Source organism: Salmo salar, chromosome ssa14 (assembly GCF_905237065.1).
Source record: "Salmo salar chromosome ssa14, Ssal_v3.1, whole genome shotgun sequence".
NCBI lineage: Eukaryota > Metazoa > Chordata > Actinopteri > Salmoniformes > Salmonidae > Salmo > Salmo salar.
Genome location: NC_059455.1, coordinates 37,907,914 through 37,924,023, shown reverse-complemented (window position 1 = coordinate 37,924,023; position 16,110 = coordinate 37,907,914). Strand labels below are relative to the sequence as shown.

Genomic DNA, 16,110 nt, shown 5'->3' with positions numbered 1-16,110 from the left:
TCTGAGAACAATGTGACTGGGGGCGCGTGCACGAGACGACTCCATGTTTTTATTTTTTCGTCTTTGAACGAAAACAGGGTTTCCTGGTCGGAATATTATCGCTTTTTTACGAGAAAAAAATCGCATAAAAATTGATTTTAAACAGCGTTTGACATGCTTCGAAGTACGGTAATGGAATATTTTGAAATTATTTGTCACGAAACGCGCCGGGCGCGTCACCTTTCTTTACCCTTCGGATAGTGCACGCACGAAGAAAACGCCGCTATTTGGATATAACTATGGATTATTTGGAACCAAACCAACATTTGTTATTGAAGTAGAAGTCCTGGGAGTGCATTCTGACAAAGAACAGCAAAGGTAATCCAATTTTTCTTATAGTAAATCTGAGTTTGGTGAGTACCAAACTTGGTGGGTGTCAAAATAGCTAGCAATGATTGCCGAGCTATCTACTCAGAATATTGCAAAATGTGCTTTCACCGAAAAGCTATTTTAAAATCGGACACCGCGATTGCATAAAGGAGTTCTGTATCTATAATTCTTAAAATAATTGTTATGTTTTTTGTGAACGTTTATCGTGAGTAATTTAGTAAATTCACCGGAAGTGTTCGGTGGGAATGCTAGTTCTGAACGTCACATGCTAATGTAAAAAGCTGGTTTTTGATATAAATATGAACTTGATTGAACAAAACATGCATGTATTGTATAACATAATGTCCTAGGAGTGTCATCTGATGAAGATCAAAGGTTAGTGCTGCATTTAGCTGTGGTTTTGTTTTTTTGTGACATTATATGCTAGCTTGAAAAATGGGTGTCTGATTATTTCTGGCTGGGTACTCTGCTGACATAATCTAATGTTTTGTTTTCGCTGTAAAGCCTTTTTGAAATCGGACAGTGTGGTTAGATAAAGGAGAGTCTTGTCTTTAAAATGGTGTAAAATAGTCATATGTTTGAAAAATGGAAGTTTTGGGATTTTTGAGGAATTTGTAATTCGCGCCACGCCCATCATTGGATATTGGAGCAGGTGTTCCGCTAGCGGAACGTCTAGATGTAAGTTAACACAGTGTCCAAAGAGGGGCCAGAAGTATACAGAATGGTGTCGTCTGCGTAGAGGTGGATCAGGGAATCACCAGCAGCAAGAGCAACATCATTGATGTATACAGAGAAGAGAGTCGGCCCGAGAATTGAACCCTGTGGCACCCCCATAGAGACTGCCAGAGGACCGGACAACAGGCCCTCTGATTTGACATACTGAACTCTATCAGAGAAGTTGTTGGTAAACCAGGCGAGGCAATCATTTGAGAAACCAAGGCTGTCGAGTCTGCCAATAAGAATGTGGTGATTGACAGAGTCGAAAGCCTTGGCCAGGTCGATGAATACGGCTGCACAGTAATGTCTCTTATCGATGGCGGTTATGATGTCGTTTAGGACCTTGAGCGTGGCTGAGGTGCACCCATGACCAGCTCTGAAACCAGATTGCATAGCGGAGAAGGTATGGTGGGATTCAAAATGGTTGGTAATCTGTTTGTTAACTTGGCTTTCGAAGACCTTAGAAAGACAGGGTAGGATAGATATAGGTCTGTAGCAGTTTGGGTCTAGAGTGTCACCCCCTTTGAAGAGGGGGATGACTGTGGCAGCTTTCCAATCTTTGGGAATCTCAGACGATACGAAAGAGAGATTGAACAGGCTAGTAATAGGGGTTGCAACAATTTCGGCAGATAATTTTAGAAAGAGAGGGTCCAGATTGTCTAGCCCGGCTGATTTGTATGGGTCCAGATTTTGCAGCTCTTTCAGAACATCAGCTATCTGGATTTGGGTGAAGGAGAAATGGTGGGGAATTTGGCGGGTTGCTGTGGAGGGTGCCGGGCAGTTGACTGGGGTAGGGGTAGCCAGGTAGAAAGCATGGCCAGCAGTAGAGAAATGCTTATTGAAATTCTCAATTATAGTGGATTTATCGGTGGTAACAGTGTTTCCTAGCCTCAGAGCAGTGGGCAGCTGGGAGGAGGTGCTCTCATTCTCCATGGACTTTACAGTGTCCCAGAACTTTTGAGTTCGTACTACAGGGTGCAAATTTCTGTTTGAAAAAGCTAGCCTTAGCTTTTCTAACTGCCTGTGTATATTTGTTCCTAACTTCCCTGAAAAGTTGCATATCACGGGGGCTATTCGATGCTAATGCAGAATGCCACAGGATGTTTTTGTGCTGGTCAAGGGCAGACAGGTCTGGAGTGAACCAAGGACTATATCTATTCCTAGTTCAATTTTTTTTGAGTGGGGCATGCTTATTTAAGATGGTGAGGAAGGCACTTTTAAAGAATAGCCATAAAATGAGACTGAGAGAACTGAGAAAGCACGCAGGGCATTCTACACCATTAAAAAACTCATTCAAATTGAAATACCTTGAATACCTTGAACCATTAAAATGTGGCTAAAGCTAATTGAATGTCTCATTGAACCAATTGCACTTTATGGCAGCGAGGTGTGGGGTCCACTTGCAAAACAAGATTTCACCCAATGGGACAAACACACCATTGAAATCCTGCATGCAGATTTCTGTAAGGGTCTCCTACGTGTCCAGAGGAAAACTACAAACAATGCAGGGCAGAATTAGGAAATATCCACTAATAATAAAAACTCAAAGTCCAATTATGTTTTGGAAACATTTAAAATACAGCGACCACTTCCATATCATTACCAGGCCCTGCAATGCCAAGAGCTGATCAAAGAAAAGAGTCCCCTCATCCAGCTGGTCCTGGGGCTGAGTTCATAAACCTGTTCTACTAACACACTGAAGCCTCAGGACCAGAACATCCAATCAAACAGAATAAACCAAATTACAACACAGCCAAAGCTACATGAACTACATTACCTACTGGGAAGCACAAGCAGAAAGCAAAATGCAGTGCTATCTGACCTAAATCAACAGTACAAAACCTTTGGAAAACCTTGACAAAGTACAGGCTCAGTGCGCACAGCCTTGCGATTGAGAAGTGTAGACACAGGAAAACCTGGCTCCCTGCAGAGGAAAGGCTGTGCAACGACCGCACCACAGCAGAACCAAGAACAGAGCTGCATTTTCTGACAAAATGATAAAAAAATATAAAACAATTAGAAAGTGTCATTTCCCCAAAATTGAAACCGTTATTCAAGGTTTCAAAGACCTCTGATGAGAATAGGCTACCCGTCCTGTTGGGGGAGGACACAGAGAGCTGTGTGTTGGCAACGCACTACATTGCTGCCTGCCATAACATGAGGGACAGTGTCTGACAGACCGACCAACCAACCTGCACATATCCTCTATGCCATTGTTATTGTCCATTGTATGGTTATTCTTACCCTTCATTATTGCTGTTACCGATTGTCCCATTGACAATCTTGATAATTATTTTAATTACGCTAATATTGTAAATGAATCAATTAAACTCTAAAGTACATTGTTACTTCAAGTGTGAGAGAGGAGAAGAGAAAGAGGAAAAGAGAGAGAGAGAGAAGAAAAGAGAGAGAGGAAAAGAGAGAGAGAGGAAGAGAGAGAGAGGAAAAGAGAGAGAGAGAGGAAAAGAGAGAGAAAAAGGAAAAGAGAGAGAGAAAGGAAAAGAGAGAAAGAGAGAGAAGAAAAGAGAGAGAGGAAAAGAGAGAGAGAGAGAAGAAAAGAGAGAGAGGAAAAGAGAGAGAGAGAGAGGAAAAGAGAGAGAGAGAGGAAAAGAGAGAGAGAGAGGAAAAGAGAGAGAAAAAGGAAAAGAGAGAGAGAAAGGAAAAGAGAGAAAGAGAGAGAAGAAAAGAGAGAGAGGAAAAGAGAGAGAGAGGAAAACAGAGAGAGAGGCTCACAATGGCTTTTCGTCACCTCAGGGTCTGTCCTGCTGGCTGCTGCATGGTGTAACTGGGGGTTAATGAGTAGAACATTATTGCTGTTACCGATTGTCCCGTTGACAATCTTGATTATTATTATTTTTATTATGTTAATATTGTAAATGAATCACTTAATTTCCAAAGTAAATTGTTTAGTCATGCCAATAAAGCAAATGGAATTGAGTTTAATTGAAAGAGAGAAGGAGAGAGAGACCAAGAGAGAGAGAGATAGAAAAAGAGAGAGGAAAAGAGAGAGCGGGAGAGAGAGTGGAAAAGAGAGAGAGAGGAAAATAGAGATAGAGAGAGAAAAAGAGAGAAAGAGAAAATGGTTGTGAGGTCTGGGGTTCGCTCACCAACCAAGAATTCACAAGAATGGGACAAACACCAAATTGAGACTGCATGCAGAATTCTGCAAAAATATCCTCAGTGTACAACGTGGAACACCATATAATGCACGCAGAGCAGAATTAGGCCGATACCCGCTAATTATCAAAATCCAGAAAAGAGCCGTTAAATTCTACAACCACCTAAAAGGAAGAGATTCCCAAACCTTCCATAACAAAGCCATCACCTACAGAGAGATGAACCTGGAGAAGAGTCCCCTAAGCAAAATGGTCCTGGGGCAATGTTCACAAACACAAACACTCCCCACAGAGCCAGGACAGGACAGCAACACAATTAGAACCAACCAAATCATGAGAAAACAAAAATATAATTACTTGATATATTGGAAAGAATTAACAAAAAAACTGAGCAAACTAGAACGCTATTTGGCCCTAAACAGAGAGTACACAGTGGCAGAATACTTGACCACTGTGACTGACCCAAACTTAAGGAAAGCTTTGACTATGTACGTACAGACTCAGTGAGCATAGCCTTGCTATTGAGAAAGGCCGCCGTAGGCAGACCTGGCTCTCAAGAGAAGACAGGCTATGTGCACATTGCCCACAAATGAGGTGGAAACTGAGCTGCACTTCCTAACCTCCTGCCCAATGTATGACCATATTAGAGACACATATTTCCCTCAGATTACACAGATCCACAAAGAATTCAAAAACAAACCCGATTTTGATAAACTCTCATATCTACTGGGTGAAATACCACAGTGTGACATCACAGCAGCAATATTTGTGACCTGTTGCCACAAGAAAAGGTCAACCAGTGAAGAACAGAAACCATTGTAAATACAACCCATATTTATGCTTATTTATTTTCCCTTTTGTACTTTAACCATTTGTACATCGTTACAACACTGTATGTATACATTATATGACATTTGTAATGTCTTAATTCTTTTGGAACTTCTGTGAGTGGAATGTTTAATGTTCATTTTATTGTTTATTTCACTTTTGTATATTATCTACCTCACTTGCTTTGGCAATGTTAACGTAAAAAAAAAATGTATGAAATGTATGCATTCACTACTGTAAGTCGCTCTGGATAAGAGCGTCTGCTAAATGACTAAAATGTAAATGTAAATGTAAAATATGTTTCCCATGCCAACAAAGCCCCTTGAATTGAATTGAGAGAGAGAGAGAGAGAGAGAGAGACGGGCTCACAATGGCTTTTCGTCACTTCAGGGTCTATCCTGCTGGCTGCTGCATGGTGTAACTGTGGGTTAATGAGACCAGACCCTTGCAGTAGAACACACAGAGAGAGAGAGCTGTAATGTATTCCTATCTGCTCGCTCTCATTAGAGGTTTATGAGCTCTGTCCATTATACATGTCTGAGATTTAATGTACAGTATACTGTGCGTGTTTAATGTAAAACATACGGCTGTAGTAGACATTTTTGTGTATTCCTATCTGATGCGTTCTATCATTACTGCTACAGTGCCTTCAGAAAGTATTCACACCCCTTGACTTTTTCCACATTTTGTTGTGTTAAAGCCTGAATTTAAAAGGGATTCAATTTAGATGTTTTTTGTTACTGAGCTACACAAAATACCCCATAATGTCAAAGTGGAATAATATTTTTAGAAACATTTACAAATGAATTATAAATGAAAAGCTGAAATGTCTTGAGACAATAAGTATTCAACCCCTTTGTTATTTTAAGCCTAAAATAAGTTCAGGAGTAAACATTGAAAAACCTCCATGGTATTTGTGGTTGCATCTGTGTTTGTAATTCACTGCTCGACTGAGGGACCTTACAGAGAATTGTATGTGTGGGGTACAGAGATGAGGTGTAGTCATTAGAAAATCACTTTAAACACTAAACACTCCATGCAACTTATTATGTGACTTGTTAAGCAAATGTTTACTCCTGAACTTAATTAGGCTTGCCATAGCAAAGGTGTTGAATACTTATTGACTCAAGCCATTTCATCTTTTAATTTTTTGTTAAATTGGAAAAGGATAATTCCACTTTAACATTATGAGGTATTATGTGTAGGCCAGTGACTCAAAATCTCAATTGAATAAATGTTCAATTCAGGTTGTAACACAACAAAAAGTGGAAAAATCGTTTCTGAAGGCACTGCACATGTGGGAGAGTTGATGTACAGTACTAGTGGCCACAATAAAAAACGTATTTAAAATGGAGATATCCTCAATGACACTGCTCATGCGGTCACAAACGACATAACGCCACAGATACAAACATGGCTCTCTAACTATATGGATCTCTGCAGATAATGAGACAAGTTCCTAGGTGAGTCACCTGCCTAAAATAGAGATACCCTAACCTACCTACCACCATGACACCGTCATGATCCGATAGCACCTTGATCGTGTTTTATATCAACTAATGCATCATTTATCACACACACACACACACACACACACACACACACACACACACACACCACGCACACGCACACGCACACGCACACACACGCACTGCTAGCGCTGGTCATCTTTCACCCAGTACCTGCTAGAATGAAAGTTAATAGGACACTTTAGAACTGTTGAAATATACTTATTCATGTTACCATACTAAAACATATTGATTACTTTACATGTATAGGGAATGTATATATTAGGGGTCAAGGAAGGGTCAAGAGGAACTAGATGTGCGGTGATAAAAGGGGACATGCAGAAAGCTCATATTCTGTTGAAATATGTTATTGTTGAAAAGTAATGTTCCTAAAGGAGGCAAAGGGGAACAGTTTAGTTTCAGTTCTTGATAAGGACCAGTTGCTGAGGAAGCAGGACAATGAGGGATGTGGAAATCAACTAGAAATAAGGTCAACAGATTGGTTCCTGCTAGCTTCATATAAGTATAGGGTAAGTCTCGAAAGGTAAGCCCAAGCAGGCTGGTCCCTGCGGAGGGTACGTCCTAGGGGGTAAATCCAGAGTGGGGCTGGTTCCCTGCTAGAGCTGTAAAGGGGGGGTGAAAGCCCAGCCACGGTGGCCGTGAGGCCGTAGAGAGTGTGTGTGGATAAATTGTCATCCTTGTGTACTAGTACGGTAGGTTGTAGAGAAGTAGTCCATGTAGAAGGACAGAGGAAGGAAGTGCATACTGTGGAGAATAGGAGATATCCAAGCATATCTGTGGTTAAAGATGAAACATTGTCAGTGAGTGGGAATGTGAATGGTGATAGGAAAGCCTCACCCATGGTTGGAAAAACAAAAAGACATTCAAACGTAGTTTGAAAATGATTTGTGTGTATTAAGCAATAAGGCGACAGTTTGGTTCGTACCCTATTGGGACGGGGAACCGTGGTAGATTATGTGGAAATAGGAGGACATCTGTGAGTAAGTTTGGTAATGTGTTTTGTTAACAACAGTGATATCTGAAGCATGACACTGGTATAAGACATTAGTTCTCCTGTATTCTCCAGTAGTAAATTGTCAGACACTTCAGTATTGTTAACAGTGGAGGCTCTTCAGAGGAGGAAGGGTAGGATCATCCCCCCCCTCAGTGAATTTCACAAAAATGGTAAAACATTTAAAAAGTTATCCTTTTTAGATAAAACTATACAAAATATATTCACGTCACCAAATAATTGATAAAAACACACTGTTTTGCAGTGAAGGTCTACAGTAACCTCAACAGCACTCTGTAGGATAGATAGCACCATGGTGTAGCCGGAGGACAGCTACAACAATGTTATTGTTGAAAATTAATATTTTTAAGGAAGGATGCAAAGGGCAACAGTTTAATTTCAGTTCTTGATAAGGGCCAGTTGCTGAGGAAGTAGGACCATGAGGGATGTGGAAATCAACTAGAAATAAGATCAACAGATGAAGAGAGAAGACACTGCTGGGAGGGGGGCCACAGATGCCCACCCCGAAGAACATCTGGTTATAGTCCTATCTCACACACACATACATTTCCACACCCATGAGGGTCCTAGTGTCACGATCGTCGTTGAAAGCATACTCACACCAAAGCGCAGCGTGATCTGGGTTCCACATATTTATTGAAGTGAAACTCTCAAAAAAACAATAAAGAATAAACAAACACGTGAAGCTATGGCGTGCTCACAGGGAACTACACATAAACAAGATCCCACAAAGCACAGTGGGGAAATGGCTGCCTAAATATGATCCCCAATCAGAGACAACGACAAACAGCTGCCTCTGATTGGGAACCATACCAGGCCAACATAGAAATAAACACACTAGATCACCCACCCTAGTCACATCCCGACCTAACCAACATAGAGAATAAAAGGCTCTCTATTGTCAGGGTGTGACATCTAGACTTTTTTATTATTATACCTTTATTTCAACAAGGAACACAGACTGAGACCAAGGTCTCTTTTACAGCTGGGCCCTGCATATACATGTTTACACATACAGTTTAGGTACAATGATTAACAAACTACACAAGACAAACAAAACAATCACTGATAACACAAAAAAATACAGCAGCAGATTGTTACATTTACACACAGGTTATTCCCCTAACAGCCGAAGCAGTTACAAGCAATACAAAAACAAAAATCCTCCAATAAATGTTTCAAATGGGCGTGACAATACCACTTAGGCATGGCCATGACAATACCAGTAAGCTGCAAGGCCTGGGCAACTCCAGTCCTCGGGGGCCTGATTGGTGTCACACTTTTCCCCCATCCCTAGCAAACACAGCTGATTTAAACTAATTGGATTTTTAACTGAAGATCATGATTAGTTAATTATTGGAGTCAGGTGTGTTAGCTGGGGATGGGGAAAAAGTATGACCCCCATCAGGCCCCTGAGGCCTGGAGTTGCCCATGCCTAAGTAAGAGGAACCTACTGTGTTTCTGCCTAACAACAGTGAAGGAGAGTCTATCTTATACATACAAGGGGATGACTCCACCTAGTTGGGAGGTATAAAGATGTGCTTGTGTGACTTGTACGTTGTCTTTGCAGCTGTATGACCCAGTGGTTGAATAAACTAGGTTTGAGCTTTCTCTAGTCGTCTGTGAGTTTTTACTCTGTTTGTTCAGAACCTAACAGAACACTTTGTAAAGACTTGAAAGAGTGTGTTTGTGAGCATGTGTGTGTGTTTGTGCGTGTGTGTGTGTGTCTACCTGCGTGCACGTGTGTGTGACAGCAGTTTTTCATACTGGGGACTTGGCGGGTAGCGGCCAATGTTTTCCTCTAGGGTTCTGACTGGAGGCTAGCCGCTTTAATCCTAGACTGATTGTGTTTGCACGGGGAAGCATGCCTGCTTATAGCAGAAGCAACCACAAACAAGACAAGCAAACATTAAATCATGGCACAAACACACACTTGGACAAACAAATGCACAACACAAACACACAGACAAAAATTCACATTAGCACACGCACACAAAAAAGGTTAGTTCAATAGAAAATGTGACCCGCCTGAAAACAAACCTAGGGGAAACACTGATTGAGTATGGTGTCATCGATTTAGGTGTCATCTGGGGCAGTAATTCTTTACCTCATAGTGTCAACTTAAAAGAGACTAAAGAGCTTTGGGGAAACACTTTAAATGATAATGTTCTCTTTATGGAAATGATGCTCTCAGTCTTTAATCTCATACATCTATCTGTCTACAAACCCCCAGTGTGGTGTGTCTCTCATACATACGACTTAGCCTGACTTAGCCCCACATACTCCCTACTGCATAGACAACGCACAACCCCATACATGCACAGACTAATGTATTATTTTTCCACTAAAGACTAGGGCTAGGCTATGTTCGAATGAAATCAGTCTGCACAGAGAACACATTAGTCTCGTGAAAGCAGACAAGTGGTATCTGCCGCGTGAGATGAATAACATATAAACACATACCATACTGTACACAAGCATCCAAATCCCAAGTCGGTTTGCAGTGTTGATCCGCCTCCTATCATTTTGACTTTCCCTCACTCCCCTGACAAGCTCTGTTACCGCCCACGTAAATATTATTGGCTGACAGTCTCAGTTGAACGTTTTGGTGCTTGCAGTCCTGAATGCATCAGGGACCTCTGCATCTCGCCAAGGAACTCTCTAGGGCGAGTTTGTCTGATCAACTCTCATTGATCAGACAAACTATGTAGAAAGATATTTGTCGTAGTGGTAGAAAAACTTCCCTTCCACCCTTCCTGCTACCCCCCTACCTCCCTTCCTTGGTAATCATGTATTAGCATACACAAACACACACACACACACACACACACACATTTCTGCAGTGATGAGAATCTCTCGCCCACCGGAGGTTAAAAACATGCAGAACTGCAGATACTAAAACCTCCCCAAGGCACAGCACTATGAAAACACAGTGTCCAGAGAGAGAGAGAGAGGGATGAGGGAGAAAGAGAGAGAGAGGAAGAGATGGAGGGAGCAAGAGAACGAGAGATAGGGGAAGAGCGAGAGTGCGAGAGTTAGACAGACGGACAGACAGACGGACAGAGGGATAGAGGGATAGAAGGATGGTATACTGTAGCTTGGTAGAGCTAGCTAGGTGGAGACGGAGATTTTATTTTATTAGGATATCTTATAGTCCTTATTTGGACTAATCTTCCCAGAGTCCTTTAACATCACATTGTCACATATAACATACTGTTACAAACAACAGACATTATACACTGACACATTGACCAGACAAATACTCCGAGAGATGGCGAGCAATGGAGTGAAGGAGAGAGAGGTGTGAGTGTCTAAATGAGATATCTCCTCTGCCCGACGCCAGTTACCACAGCCTGCTACATAAGCCGGCCTCCATTAGCAGTCAAGCTAAGGAGTAGCTTACTTCCTACCGTGGCCAACCACAACGCTTCTGTAGGGTACATCCCACAGGGAGACAGAGTCAGAACGGCAACCATTTAAAGATGATTTTTTACAGGTTATTAAAACATTTCATTAAATTGTCTGCATTGTTGGAAAATTATCCATAAATTAGCATTTCACTGTTAGTCTACACCTGTTGTTTACGAAGCATATTTCAAATAAAATTGTATTTGATTTGATGTGAATTTGATTTGTGTATGGGCTTACAGTGCATTCGGAAAGTATTCAGACGCCTTTCCTTTTTCCACATTTTGTTACGTTACAGCCTTATTCTAAAATTGATTAAATTATTTGTTTTCCTCATCAGTCTTCACACAATACACCATAATGACAAAACGAAAACAGGTTTTGAGATTTTGTTTACAAATAAAAATATGAAATATCTTATTTACATATGTTTTCAGACCCTTTGCTAATTGAGCTCAGGTGCGTCCTGTTTCATTGTCCATCCTTGAGATGTTTCTACAACTGGATTGGAGTCCACCTGTGGTAAATTCAATTGAATGAACATGATTTAGAAAGGCACCTGCCTATATAAGGTCCCACAGTTGACTGTGCATGTCAGAGCAAAAACCAAGCCATGAGGTCAAAGGAATTGTCCAAAGAGCTCCAATTGTGCCGAGGCACAGATCTGGGGAAGGGTACCAAAAATGTTCTGCAGCATTGAAGGTCCCCAAGAACACAGTGGCCTTCATCATTCTTAAATGGAAGAAGTTTAGAACCACCAAGACTCTTCCTAGAGCTGGCCGCCCAGCCAAACTGAGCAATCGGGGGAGAAAAACACAATGGTCACTCTGACAGAGCTTTAGAGTTCCTCTGTGGAGATGGGAGGACCTTCCAGAAGGACAAGCATCTCTGCATCACTCCACCAATCAGGTCTTTATGGTAGAGCATCCAGACACTTGGAGTTTTCCAAAAGGCACCTAAAGGACTCTCAGACCATGAGAAAGAAGATTCTCTTGTCTGATGAAACCAAGATTGAACTCTTTGGACTGAAAGCCAAGTGTCACATCTTGAAGAAACCTGGCACCATCCCTACGGTGAAACATGGTGGTGGCAGCATCCTGCTGTGGGGATGTTTTTCAGTGACAGGGACTGGGAGACTAGTCAGGATCGAGGGAAAGATTAACGGAGCAAAGTACAGAGAGATCCTTGATGAAAACCTGCTCCAGAGCGCTCAGGACCTCAGACTGGGGTGAAGGTTCACCTTCCAACAGGACAACGACCCTAAGCACACAGCCAAGACAACACAGGAGTGGCTTCGGAACAAGTCTCTGAATGTCATTGAGTGGCCCCGCCAGAACCCAGACTTTAACCCGATTTAACTTCTCTGGAGAGACCTGAAAATAGCTGTGCAGCGATGCTCCTCATCCAACCTGACAGAGCTTGAGAGGATCTGCAGAGAAGAATAGGAGAAACTTCCCAAATACAGGTGTGCCAAGCTTGTACCCTCGAGGCTGTAATTGCTGCCAAATGTGCTTCACACAGTACTGAGTAAAGGGTCTGTATACTTATGTAAACATGATATTTCAGTTTTTATTTTTAATACATTTGCAAAGATTTCTAAAAACCTGTTTTTGCTTTGTCATTATGGGGTATTGTGTGTAGATTTTTTTTTTTGTCATTTTAGAATAAGGCTGTAATGTAACAAAATGTGGAAAAAGTAAAGGGGTCTGAATACTTTACGAATGCACTGTATTTTGGTGGAGGGCAGAGCGAAACCCTTTCAGTAACCTCAATCTCTCCTCTGACATTTATACCTACTAGTCTATGGTGCAGTCAAGGTCTAGGAGACAAATTGTAAGGTATAGAAATGTCTGTCTACACTTCTGGGAAAGAGTTAGCAGTTACCTGTCTGTCTACACCTCTGGGAAATACTGAAGGCCATGGCAAAAGAAGGGGCTTAGAAGGCCAGAATTCAGAATGTACACACACACACACACACACACACACACACACACACACACACACACACACACACACACACACACACACACACACACACACACACACACACACACACACACACACACACACACACACACACAACCGATGTGAAATGGCTCGTTAGTTAGCGGTGGTGCGCGCTAATAGCATTTCAATCGGTGACGTCACTCGCTCTGAGACTTAAAGTAGGGTTTCCTCTTGCGTTGCAAGGGCCGTGGCTTTTGTGGCGCGATGGGTAACGATGCTTCGTGGGTGTCAGTTGTTGATGTGTGCAAAGGTCCCTGGTTCGAGCCCAGGTTGGGGCGAAGAGAGGGACGGAACCTACACTGTTACACACACACACACACACACACAGTGAAGAGCTATACAGTTTTGTAGTAATGTCCCACAGACACAGAGTGGGGATTGAGTGTGTTTGTGTGATGACAGGCCTAACAGATGGACAGGAGACTATTTCCCAGGCTACCAGCCTTATGCTGAAACACCAAGGCTGACAAATCAACCCCTCTCTCTCTCTCTCTCTCTCTCTCCCTCCCTTCATCTTCTCTTCTTTCTATCCCTTCCGTCACTCACCATCCCCACTCTTGTTGTTCCACCCCTCATCCCCCTCATCCCCCACTCCACCCCCCCGTCTCTCTCCTCCCCTCATCCTGCTGTGTATCCCTCCATCAATCCCTCAATCCCTCCATCCCTCTTCCTCTTCCTCCCTCCTGAAGAAATGGGTTCCAATCCTAGCGCGGTCCTAATCCTCTGCTTTCCTATGTAAAAATGAGTCGATATGCCATTCCTCATCTCTCTCTCCCTCTCCCTCCCTCTCTCCATCCCTCTCCCCTGTGTTGGGCCGAGGCCCAGTCCACAGCTCCTAGGCGTACAGCCAACTCCAGCCAACAGCTAGCCTAGCGCTTAGCACTATAGTGAGTACATTAGATTAGCTTAGCACTGAGGGTACAGGCTGCATTAGACTCACACCATCTTGGTCTAGGAAGGGAACGAATTAAGTGATTATGAGAGAGAAGCCGTAGTCTAAATCACACGCACACCAGCTAACTGGCCCTCAACACAGCCAAACAACACTAACTCACGCTAACTCTCAAACTTAAATGAACAGCTGCTTCTTTCCTGTTATAGAAGGTTGTGTCAGCATGGTGTTTGTTATGTCTAGTGTTGGCAGTGAAGGGAACGAAGGGCGAGACCGTGGGCAGCTGTGTGTGTGTGCAAGATGTGTGTGCTTAAAATGGAGATGATCATGAAGAAGAGGATCTCAGTCACACATCCACACACACTCACACACACTCACCCCGTATGATGGCCAGCTTGGCAGTGGTGGCCACATCTCCCTCACTGTTGCGGGCCACACACTCATAGACATTCTCATCTCGGGGGGCCCTGAGAGGCTGGATCCTCAGTACAGCCCCCGCTCCATCATCAAACTCTATCGTCTAGGAGAGAGGAAGAGATAGGGAACAGTCAGGAAACAGCCAGTAGAGAACCAGTCAGGAACCAGCCAGTAGAGAACCAGTCAGGAACCAGCCAATAGAGAACCAGTCAGGATACAGCCAGTAGAGAACCAGTCAGGATACAGCCAGTAGAGAACCAGTCAGGATACAGCCAGTAGAGAACCAGTCAGGAAACAGCCAGTAGAGAACCAGTCAGGAAACAGCCAGTAGAGAACCAGTCAGGATACAGCCAGTAGAGAACCAGTCAGGATACAGCCAGTAGAGAACCAGTCAGGAAACAACCAGTAGAGAACCAGTCAGGAAACAGCCAATAGAGAACCAGTCAGGAAACAGCCAATAGAGAACCAGTCAGGAAACAGCCAATAGGAAACCAGTCAGGAAACAGCCAGTAGAGTAACAGTTAGGAAACGTTTGGAATGAGGAGGAAAAAAAGAGGAAAGAGAAACTAGTAGATAGAACCAGGAAGAGCCAGAAACCAGGTGATTAACCAGGCACGACCACAAAGGACCAAGAAGGAGAATTGGGAACCAAAGGAAATAGCTAGTATTCAGGGGGAGAACCAGCAGAGAAGAGCTGGTCCAGTTGAGTAAAAGTCTAAAAGTATTTGGTTTTAAAAATTACGTAAGTTTCAAAAGCAAAAGTATAATTCATTTCAAATTCCTTATATTAAGCAACCCAGACGGCATGGTTTCCTTGTAGGGATGACCAGGGTTGTTCTCTTGATAAGTGCGTGAATTAGACAATTTTCGTATCCTGCTAAGCATTCAAAATGTAATGAGTACTTTTGGGTGTCAGGGAAAATGTATGGAGTAAGGAATGGAGTGGAGTAAAAGTAAAAATTGTCAAAAATATAAATAGTAGGGCCTCACAAGTGGTACAGTGGTCTAAGACACTGCATTGCAGCAATAGCTGTGCCACTAGAGATCCTGGTTCGAGTCCAGGCTCTGTCACAGCCGGCCATGACTGGGAGACCCATGGGGTGGCGCACAATTGACCCAGCATCGTCCGGGTTAGCGGAGACAAGTATGTTCTTGTCGCGCTCTAGCGACTCCTGTGGTGGGCCGGGTGCAATGCACGCTGACACGGTCGCCAGGTGTACGGTGTTTCCTCCGACACATTGGTGCGGCTGGCTTCTGGGTTAAGCGAGCAGTGCGGCTTGGCTGGGTTGTGTTTCGGACGGATCTCGACCTTCGCTTCGCCCGAGTCCGTACGGGAGTTGCAGCGATGAGACAAGACTGTAACTACCAATTGGGGAGAAAAAGGGGTAAAATATATATGAATAGTAAAGTACAGATACCACAAAAACTACTTAAGTAGCACTTTAAAGTATTTTTACTTCAGTACTTTACACCACTGCTAATATGATCTGTAGAGTAGAGTGAGCTCACTTACATGTGTTGGGAGTATAGTGTTAACTCAAGTTGGAGTATAGTGTTAATTAACTCACCTCTATATGTTGGGAGTATAGTGTTAACTCAGCTCTATGTGTTGGGAGTATAGTGTTAACTCAGCTCTATGCATTGGGAGTATAGTGTTAACTCAGCTCTATGCGTTGGGAGTATAGTGTTAACTCAGCTCTATGCGTTGGGAGTATAGTGTTAACTCAGCTCTATGTGTTGGGAGTATAGTGTTAACTCAGCTCTATGCGTTGGGAGTATAGTGTTAACTCAGCTCTATGCGTTGGGAGTATAGTG

At 42.9% G+C, this 16,110-nt stretch overlaps 1 protein-coding gene across 16 annotated transcripts in view; it reads right to left on the bottom strand.

The window, feature by feature from the left end:
* Nucleotides 1-16,110, bottom strand: part of LOC106569513 (receptor-type tyrosine-protein phosphatase S) — a 125,981-nt gene that overhangs the window by 85,382 nt on the left and 24,489 nt on the right. For all 16 annotated transcript variants that reach the window (XM_045694333.1, XM_014140942.2, XM_045694339.1 and 13 more), the window contains exon 5: nucleotides 14,257-14,398. In XM_045694333.1, coding sequence (XP_045550289.1) covers nucleotides 14,257-14,398 — 142 coding nt within the window. The remainder of the gene's footprint in view (nucleotides 1-14,256; nucleotides 14,399-16,110) is intronic.